Source organism: Geotrypetes seraphini, chromosome 4 (assembly GCF_902459505.1).
Source record: "Geotrypetes seraphini chromosome 4, aGeoSer1.1, whole genome shotgun sequence".
NCBI classification, from domain to species: Eukaryota; Metazoa; Chordata; class Amphibia; order Gymnophiona; family Dermophiidae; genus Geotrypetes; species Geotrypetes seraphini.
In genome coordinates, this window is record NC_047087.1 from 162,147,415 (window position 1) to 162,158,176 (window position 10,762).

Below are 10,762 nucleotides of genomic sequence, written 5' to 3' on the forward strand. Positions count from 1 at the left end.
GGGTCCTTCCTTGGCCCTCTATCTATAAACGGCCTCCTGTAAAAGTTACCGTCCACTCTAATTCCTTGCCCCATACAACCCTTGTATCATCTCGGACACCGCCTGTTGAACCTCTGCCAGCTCATGAGGCCCCACAGGTGGACGCCCTAGGAACTTCACCTTCGACACATGGTGCACCTCTGGCACCGCCCAGTGACCCCTTGCAGGCTTTCAAAACTCCCCAAATATGCTCTATTGAAATTCCACCACCCAGCATGGCTTTGAAACCTTTCACAACCGCATCCCAGGCATCCCAGATTGGTGCATTGGCCGGGCAGATCCCCTCTGACACCTCTATTCTTACTCGCCTACCCATAACTGATGCTGGGTGCACCAATCCTAAAGAGGCATGGTACAAATCTCTTCCTACTGCAAATTCTGTCCCCACCACTATTCTGACTCCTCAAGCATCCCCGTCCGTCTCTGCTACCCCCCAGCACGCCTCGCCATCTACCCCTAATACTCCTCAACCTCCTATGCTAACTCCACACCACCTCCACACTCCTTCGATACCATCTCTTACCCCGCCATCTTCTGCATGCCACCCGGCAACTCCCATACCCTTTACCCCCAATTGGAGGCGTACCTCCTGTCCAGCCCCGGTTGACTGTGCCCTTAATGCTGATTGCGGTGGCCGAACTTCTCATGTCAGCTACGCTCAGCTTCACAAAGATTCTAACTGTCAGTGTCAGTATTGTCGTGTGTGTTTGGGCCTTCCCTCCTGCCCGAACCCTCAAGATTGTACCACTTATGGTAACTGTATTCATCTTTCCCCACATATTAGTCTTTCTGATGGGCTCTCAAGGCCCTTTCCAGCCCCCCTTCGAACTCTGATGCTTTCTGACTCAGCAGAAACGCACTTCATATCTTGCCTTACCCCTAAACAGATAATTTCTCAACAGGAGCACTCTACTCAGTACGTCCACCCTTGGCTTGATAATCTTGCCGGCTGGACGGAGTCCTGTGCTCCCCAAATTAACCCTTTTCCCCGAGAAGGCTCCTTTGAAACAAAGCATATGAATACAGCCCGTCTGTGCATTCGACAGGGTTTCCCTGATTCTGGTTGGGATTTACAATACATGAAAGATGGTCTTAAGCTATGGGAGAAATATGAGCGAAAATTTTATGGCCAACCAGCCGAATCCTCTGTTATGTCTACCACTGCCACATCCCCTAACCTCGCATTGCAGGCCCCCCTCATTACGACACTAACCAGTGCAGGCTCCCCTAAAACTGAGTATAATGCTTGGAGCTTTGCTGATAAACTTTCTATCAAAGCGCAGCTTCCTCCCCTGTTAGCAGGTGCATCCCCGTGGATTTCTAAATTTGAACAAATTACCTCCCAATGGGAACTTGCTTTGGGTGATATCCGCTCCATGTTAGTTGAATGTGTTGGCAAGGTAACCACAGATATTTTTGCAGACGCAGGCATTGCCAATTATACCATTGATGTTAAAAATTTTGACGGTGACCGTTTTAATAATTATCGGTCCTCCGTCTGGAAAGCCCTTCGCGCTCACTATCCCGATGAGAAGGATATGTCCCAGCTTACCTCGATGCAATATAAGGTCGGCTCTGACATATATTCTTTCATTCGAGATTTTGAGGACAAATGGGAACTACAAATTGGGGATCCTTGTTCCAAAGAGAAAATTAAGGGCTTAGCCTTCCAGACTTTGCGTGGCACTATGCCTAGGGCCATACAAACCAAATTGGATGGTGTTGTGGGTATGGCTGGAAAGCCCTGGGCTGAGATTATTACACATATTATTCATTATTCTCAACTTTTCACTGATGCGGAAACCAAAGAACAAAAAGAATTGCTCCATTTGCAAAAAAGGGCTTTAACCTCCCAGATCCAGTCTCAGTCCCTGTCTACACCCGTATCTGCACCTTCACAACCTCCTGCCCAAACGTTACCCGATGCAGTTTCTCAGATGAAGCAGGCTGTCCGCCTTGCCCAACAAGAAGCCGTTCAGCTTGCTCACATTCAATGGGCTCAGCCTATTTCCCCCTGGCAGTCCCAACCTGCTCCTGTTCTTGGCCCGCAGGGCATGCGCAGCGTAGGACGTACCTCTTCTCGGGGTGGCTTCCCGCAACCTCGAGATAGATCTCGGATGCAGTGCTGGACCTGTCGTAAATATGGACATATCTCCCCGGATTGTTGGCTAAATCCTTTTGCTAATGGCGCTAGAGGAGGTGGCCGCGGCCGTGGTCGTGCCGCTCCTCCTCCTGCCATTTCCAATTCAACCTTTCCTCACCCTCCTTCCTTTCCCTACCCTTATGCTTCCCCACAGCCATGGCAAAGCCCTGCTGAGGATCTTGCTCTTGAAGCTTCTGCTGACTCCCAATGACTAGCCCACTATGTTCACATTTCTATTTCCGGCCACACTGAACCTATCAAGCTGGTACAAATCGGTGACCAAACAAATATTCCCTTTATTGTTGACACTGGGGCCACATTAACCTCAATAAATTTCATTCCTTCCCATTATCCTGTTTCGACCCGAACTGTTCCTACAATTGGTATTGAAGGGGCAGCCCTGCAGCATCGTATTATCCCCGATGTGCTATTGATCATTGATGACCAGGTAGTACTTTCAGATATTCTATATGTTTCCTCTTGTCCTGTGAACCTCTTAGGGCGTGATGTGCTTTCTAAAATCAAGGCCGTCATTACCTTCGTAGGTTTTCATCACTCTGCGCCCACATTTGATTCAGCGGCCCGGTACGGTTGTGTTTCAAGCGTGTCTGGTGTAACGCTTATTCTTAAAGACCCTGCCACTGGTCCAACTATTCCTCAATACCCACTAAAGCCAGAAGCTTTAGAAGGTATTAAATCTTTAATTCAGGAACTCTTGGACAATGATATTATTGAACCCACTGAATCCCCCTGGAACACGCCCCTTTTTCCCGTTCGCAAGGCGGATGGCAAAGCTTGGCGCTTGGTACATGATCTGCGTGGACTGAATCGCCTCTTAAAACAAGAATTCCCGGTAGTCCCTAATCCTGTCACTTTACTTACTTCTTCTACCCTCCATGCATGGTTCTCTGTGATCGACCTCAAGAATGCTTTTTACTCTATCCTCTTACATGCTGATTCTCGGCCCCTTACTGCATTTACGGTAGGCACTAACCGTTACATGTGGCAGCGCCTCCCTCAGGGCCTCCATGAAAGTCCGGGTATCTTTTCCCGTGTCATTGCTCATGACCTACAGGGGTTCCGTGACACTATGCCCCCTGATTCCCAAGCTTCCCTTTTTGTTTATGTAGATGATCTTCTCTTGTCCGTTGACACTGAATCCCTTTGCCAGCGGCTCACTGATGATCTTCTGTACTATCTGCTTTCCAAGGGTTATGCTATTAACTCTGAAAAATTACAATATTGCAAACAGGAAGTCATCTTTCTGGGCCACACCATCCGGGCAGACGGCAAATTCCTCTGCCCTACTTTGCTCAATGAAATTGACCGACTTTCCATTCCCCAAACTGTTCATGATCTCCGCGCCTTTCTGGGCCTCCTCAATTACTGTAGGGAGTACATTCCTTGCTTAAGCACCCGTGTTTTGTCTCTTCGCTCACATTTGAAAGGGAATCCAGAGGGGAAACAGCCTATTCATCTTGCCCCCTCTGAGGTTAATCTTATCACATCCCTACGAGCTGATCTCAAAATAGCCCCTCACTTTATGTTACCCTCCCATACGCTCCCTGTTGAGTTGTATGTTATTAACCACCCAGAGGGGTGGGCTGCCGTGGCCTGTCAAGATAAGCACACAATCTGTTACTTGTCCGGCTCTTTCACACCGGTTGAAGTATGCTTCAACCACTGTGAACAGGGGGTGGTCGCAGCTGTTAGCGCAGTTTTAAAAATTTATCAGTTTTTACCATACGCATACATTACATTGCATTCCACTCATGTTCTGCCCAAAATTTTATCTCTCCCCGCTGTCACTTTCACTACTCGGAGGCTGTCTACGTACCTAGCAGTTCTCCTCACCGGTAATATTGATATTCACCCGGTTTCTAATGATACTGTTCTCCAAGATAAGGTGCAACCATTCCTTGGGTTTTTTGGTCCTGAAGCCACTGCATTACATGGTTGTCCCCAAGAACCACTTACTAACCCAGTTGTCAAACCATACAAAGATGGCTTTCACATCTTTGTTGATGGTTCCCAAACAAAAACAGGTACGGCTTTTGCCTGGTTTGTTTATAATGTTAAAGATCAGATTTGGGAAAGTGGTTGGAGCATTATGCCTACATCCCTCACTGCACAGGCAGCAGAACTGGCAGTTCTCTTACACGCCCTTGAATCTTACCCCGACCAAAATCTTACTATTTATTCTGACTCTATCTATGCTATCAAATGTATCGCAGAAAACCATGACAAATGGCAGATTAGAGGGTTCATTGACAGTACAGGTAAACCCCTACAGCACATTGCTCTTCTGGAGCGCCTTATGACAGCTATACAGAACAGGCACACCCCTGCAGCAATTAATAAAATAAAAGCCCACGACAACACAGACATGTCCTTCCTTCAGAAGGCACACCAACATGTCGATCTCTTGGCTAAAGAAGCCACCACATATCCGCACCTCGCCCCTTTGTATGTGAATACAAGGGCCCGATCTACCGACTTAGAAGCCTCCTTTGCTGAAGGAGCCACTTTAGAAGAATTACAGCAATGGCAGAAAATAGGGTGTAAACAGATAAAAGGCATCTGGAAAACACAGGATATGAAAACATGTATATCCACAACCTCACTATGGCTATATGCTCAAGATTATCATGTGAAAACACATGCTCCCTTCTCATACCTTAGTGCCCGGCTCAAAACATTAGTATGGCATCCGCGGTTAGATGCCATCTTGAAAGAAATAGTCCGAACATGTCAGACCTGTATTAAAACAAATCCTAGAGGCACGCCTACCCCCTTAGGGGTTATACCTATTCCAGAAGGGCCATGTAGGAGGTGGCACATTGACTACACAGATATGATCTTTGAAAGCCAGGGGAAAAGGTACCTCTTGGTATGTATTTGCCCCTTTTCACAGTGGATCGAGGCTTATCCATGTGTCTCCGAGACTGGGAAAGAAGCGGCTCAGAAAATCTGTACTGAAATTGTAAGTAGACATGGTGTTCCAGAAGCCATTGTTTCAGACAATGGTAGTCACTTCCGAAATGACCTCCTGAAAGAACTGTGTAGCTCTTTAGGCATTGAACAAAAATTTGTCACGGTTTATAGACCACAAGCTAATGGGCTGGCTGAAAAAGCCAATGATCTCATTAAAGTGGCTTTAAGGAAACTAATGCCTTTAGAATCCAAAAATTGGCTGAAATTTTTGCCTGCAGCGTTATATGCAGTCCGGAATCGGACTCTACAGTTCAAGGATCTTGTAACCAGCCAATTCCAGTTGTGTACTGGAAGGTTACCATATTTTCCGCCTTTTCAACAACCAGGCCAGAAAGCCTTACCTCAAGTTATATCTGATTATGTATTTTCTTTACAGACAGCGCTACAATTACTGGAAGACAAAAGACAATCCTCAGCAAGGGCCCCAACGCCGTGGGTCTACAAATACCACAAAGGACAGCAGGTATACAAACGCAACTTCCAGAAACAGAACTGGAAGCAGCTGGCCTTCCACGGACCGTACACTATTGAGGAATCTTACCCATTCGCAGTCAAGCTGCAAGGACAAGCTACATTGGTGCACCATAAAGACCTTAAGCCGGCTCCTACTGAAGAGTCTGCTGAAACTCAACTCAAATAAGTCAAATAAGTAATCCAGCTTATGGGCTGGTGGACTAAATTACTGTCTTTTGAATTTGTTTGTTTGCTATATATATTTAGTATCTCTTTCCTGCTAGGATATGTTGTATTAGTATTGTGTTCTAAAAGGTGTAAAACGACTATAGGTTTTGGGTTTCATGCGCATTTCCTTAAATAATAATGAACACACCCTCTTACCTTTCATGAGTAATAACAATGAGATATGTGTCAGCTTAGTTAGAATCCTAGCATATTCCTTTGTGGCTCTTATTCTATTTTTCACCTTGTGGGGTTTCCTCTCTGCGTTTCAAGCCCTTGCTTGGTTTTGGGGTTACCAATTTCCCTGGTGGGTCTGCTGTGTGTGCCGTTGCATTCCCCGACTAACCCATTCCCGTCCTCCTTCGCCTGATTCCGTAACCTTATGACCCCGAAACCTAAAATGGGAGCTCCTTGGAGCCTCTTTCCCAATCCTCAACCAAATATGCTTTCTTTCCCCTGTTTCATGAGCCAGAAATTGAATAGTCTAATGCAAATATTAATCTTCTTTTTCTGGTTATGCCTAGTTGTTGTTCTCACATCCACTCCAGAAGAGTCCACGCTTAGCACGCCTCCCCCTCTGCCGGCATGCACCCCTTGCGTGCATCAGACCCAAACAGGCACTCACATTACTAATACATCGATTTATTATAAGCAGTTTACCTGTAATACTACCATCACTGAGTGTGCATACAAAGGTTATACATACCACATGTGTGCATCTAACAGAGGAGGGGACAACACTTCCAATCAAATCTGCTTTGATCCTCGAGCTCTTCCTTCTTATCGGTGGTACTTACGCTCCTGTGACAATCATAGATTAACGGGAGGGTTTCTCTGCTGGCATACAAGGAAGAGCATTTACCCCAAAGTCACCTCCCTTGACACTCCTATTATCTTTGCCTTTGATGTTTGTACAGTCATTAATCACCAAAGGTATTCACATCATAACTGTGACAAGCGTAATCCCTTTAAGTATTTCCCCCTTAAGAAATACATTTGTCCACAGCGAGACTGGTTCACTTATGATGACAAAGGGTACTACTGGTGTAGTACCTGGTCCCTGGTGACAGCAGACACCCACAGTCCCGCTTTTGGGGGTAATCCTTTAGTAAAAATAACACAAACTCCTACAGTCCCCTCAGCACAATGCGTCCGCCATGACAATTGTTCCTTAATATACTTCCATATGAAAGAACCTAAGGGTTTTTTGACCCCGCAGCGATATCAGATAGCTATTGATGCTGGAGGAACTGCTCCCTATGGGTTTATGGAAATAGGCATTGAACTCACCCAGCCAGTCTCCTTCCATAAAACACACCACACTGAAGAAATAGAACATTTAGTTGAATATGGCACCTCAGCTAACAACCTTTTCCTTACCTTAGCTGAAACTATAGCAAGCACTTTAAATATCACGGATTGTTATGTTTGTGGCGGTACCCATATGGGGGAACACTGGCCGTGGGAAGCGCAGGAAATTGACCTTACCAAGACATCTTTATTTGTAGTGAATTTCACTAGGGCTCCCCCAGTAACAGTAAGCTCTCCCTGGATCTTGAAATCACTCTTTGTTCCTGATTATTGCCTTGTAAGACCCCAAACCTCCCAAACTTCAGGGGCTTTTCAAGCGGGGTGGTCTGCTTGTACCCATACCTATTCCTGGAATAATTCTCAGTGGGTCACCTGGCCCCCTGGCATCCGACCCTTCAAGGACACTTTTTCTCAGCTATTACAACACTCTCAGTACTCTAAGCTTCAAAAGGGCCCCTCTGAAATAGTGAATTGGCCAGCCCCAGATGGTCTTTACTGGATATGTGAAAATAGAGCTTATGTTTGGCTACCCAAAAATTGGGAAGGATCATGCACCTTAGGTATAATTCGCCCTAGTTTCTTTCTGCTTCCCCTTGAACATGAAGATCAGTTAGGGTTTCAAGTGTATCAATCTCGTAGCCGACCCAAACGTGCTGCAGATGTTAGTAAGGGATTGCAAATTGGTGCATGGACAGATAAGGAGTGGCCCCCTGCTCGCATTATCAGTTATTATGGGCCTGCTACTTGGGCAGCTGATGGCATGTGGGGATACCGCACCCCCATTTATATTCTGAATAGACTCATTCGACTCCAGGCAGTTGTTGAGACCATTACTAACGCTACCTCCCTGGCCCTAAACCTTTTGGCTGCCCATGATGATCAGCTAAGAAATGCTATTTACCAAAACAGATTAGCCTTAGATTACTTATTGGCTACTGAAGGTGGTGTTTGTGGTAAATTTAATTTGTCTAATTGCTGCTTACACATTGATGAGATAGGCCAGGTGGTAAAAGATATAACTGATGGTATGAGGGAAGTTGCACACGTTCCAGTGCAAACTTGGAATGGGGTTCAACCTGATTGGTTCACCTCCTGGTTTCCTAACATTGGTGTTTTGCGTCCTATTTTGATCTTCTTAGGTATCCTGTGTCTTATTTTTCTACTTATTCCCTGCTGTCTCCCTTGCTGTGTCAGCCTTGTACGCAGTACCACTGCACAGGTGTCTCGACAAATGCTGGCTGCACATATATATTATCATTCTAACCCCCTGACTATAGAGGCCGGGTACCAGACTATGAGACCCCTGCGCAGACCCGTCCACAGCATTTTTGATAATCCTGACTTGGCTGATTTTGATGTACCTCCCTATGAAACACCAACAGCTGATTTCCCCTCTCAAGAGCCTCCACCTGTCGCCACCGCGTCAGTACTTTATTCTGATGTTTCTAACACACTAGTGTAAGCTCTGCAGTCATGCCTACCTGACTTTTCCGTTGCATATTATCTTAATTATTGATTGCATATTATCACATTGTATTAATAATTTTATTGTGACATGTTATGCTGCTCTGTTCCGGGTTAGTATAGTATGGGTGGGCACTTGTCCTTTTCATTTTTACCATATACAATTTCAAGTACGTGGCCCTATGCCTGTGCTGTATGATCACTGACACAATCTACCTTCTGACCGAATATCCGGATGTCAAAGCCACCTGAAGGGGCTTTGAAGAGGGGATGAGAGGGAAAAGGGGATGAGATGAAGAAGAAGAAGACCTGGTGAAATACAGGTGAAGCAAAACAAGTCCTTTGGATAAAGGTGAAGTAACTAGACCTCATAAGAGAAAAACCCCCTCCCCTCCCTCTTGCTCTAATAAATCAGTATATGAACTGTAAAAGATATTTCATAACCCACTTGCCAGCTGGCATATAGTGATTGAGAAATGTTCTGTTTCTGAGTTAGCTATGGTAAGCAAAAACTTGTAAGAAACAAGACTTCAATTCCGATGCATGGCACCTGGCCGGATATTATGCAAAGAGGAACACAGCTCATGGTCAGAAAAACAGAGTACTCAAGAACATTATTTAGCAAGATATATCATGTGTTACCACAGCAGAAAAGGAATTTTAGACTCGGAATTGCATATATGGTAAGGGGAAAAGGGCATTTGCGGGAAAAGGTTAGGCCTTACGGCAAACTGGACAGACGTATAAGATGACACAAATAGATAAGCCAATAAATGAATCTACGTATGTATTGACGTATAAGAAAAACAACCAATAAAGATGTATCATGTGATTTAGGCTAACGTGGTATTGACCACCAAAAAATGTATAAAATCAGGCCTATAAGCAGAAGTAAGCTGAACAGACATCAGAGGACCCTCAGGCCTGAGGATCACATCTGTTCCATTATATGCTGAATCATTTATTCTTGTAAGCTGTTACTGATTTATTAATAAATGTATATCTATTGAAACCAGTATATAGTGTGTGGAGTCTCCATTACGAGGTAGGCCTAGACAGCGGCCTACTTCAGCTTGTCCTGGGATAATCATGCATTTCCTTCCCCCTTGTGTCCCTTCCGATCTGTCTTGCCTGTAATCTGGTGAGTCTTCCCCTCTATCTTCCTGCATGGTATCCTCCGGGTATACCGGTTCCTGAACCATCGACTCTCTCACTCTGTCGACTGTCGGCTTTCCCCTTCTTCCTAGTTTAAAAACTTCTCAACTTCTCTCTTGATGTTGCTTGCAAGTAGCCTCATTCCGTCTCTGCTGAGGTGGAGTCCGTCCTTCCTGAATAGTTTGCTCTAACCCCCAGAAGTTGTCCAGTTGCACACGAAGTGGAATCCTTCCTCACACCAGCGCCACATCCACGCATTGACTGCTTGCAGCTCCATCTGCCTCTTCTCATCGGCCCTGGGTACCGGCAGGATCTCCGAGAACACTATCCTCTGCATTCTGGTCTTCAGCTTCCTTCCTAGCATCTGGAACTGGTCCTTCAGTACTTCCCTGTTGTAGTTCCTATTGCTCACGTTGTTCATCCCCACATGGATCACCACTGCCGTATCTTCTTCTTCCACACAGTCGAAAGAACTCAAGAGACTGCAACTACTACAAAACACTGCCGCCAGACTAATTTTCAAAATGAATCGGTATGAGGGCACATCCGCTATTAGAATAACTGCACTACCTGGCCATGAAAAAGCAAATCCAATTTAAGATCGCTTTGTGAACCATGCAGGCTATAAGAACATAAGAATTGCCACTTCTGGGTCAGACCAGTGGTCCATCATGTCCAGCAGTCCGCTCACGCAGTGACACTCTGGTCAAAGACTAGCCCCCTAACCAAGACTAGCCCTAACAGCACACGTTCTTGTTCAGCAGGAACTTGTCTAACTTTGTCTTGAATCCCTGGAGGGTGTTTATAACAGCCTCCGGAAAAGCGTTCCAGCTTTCTACCACTCTCTGGGTACGGAATCTATCCCCTTTCAACTTTGGAGAGTGCCCTCTCGTTCTCCCTACCTTGGAGAGGCTGAACAACCTGTCCTTATCTACTAAGTCTATCTCCTTCAGTACCTTGAATGTTTCGATCATGTAC

General features: G+C 45.6%; 1 protein-coding gene across 8 annotated transcripts in view; it reads right to left on the minus strand.

Annotated features, from left to right (window-relative positions):
• CENPT (centromere protein T) overlaps positions 1 to 10,762 on the minus strand; it is an 822,208-nt gene that overhangs the window by 790,287 nt on the left and 21,159 nt on the right. For 2 of the 8 annotated variants that reach the window (XM_033941800.1, XM_033941797.1), the window contains one exon: positions 6,561 to 6,691. The exons of 5 other annotated variants lie outside the window; for them this stretch is intronic. In XM_033941800.1, the coding sequence (XP_033797691.1) occupies positions 6,561 to 6,573 (13 nt within the window). In that variant the 5' untranslated portion in view covers positions 6,574 to 6,691. The remainder of the gene's footprint in view (positions 1 to 6,560; positions 6,692 to 10,762) is intronic. One more of the 8 variants, XM_033941798.1, reaches the window with a different exon arrangement.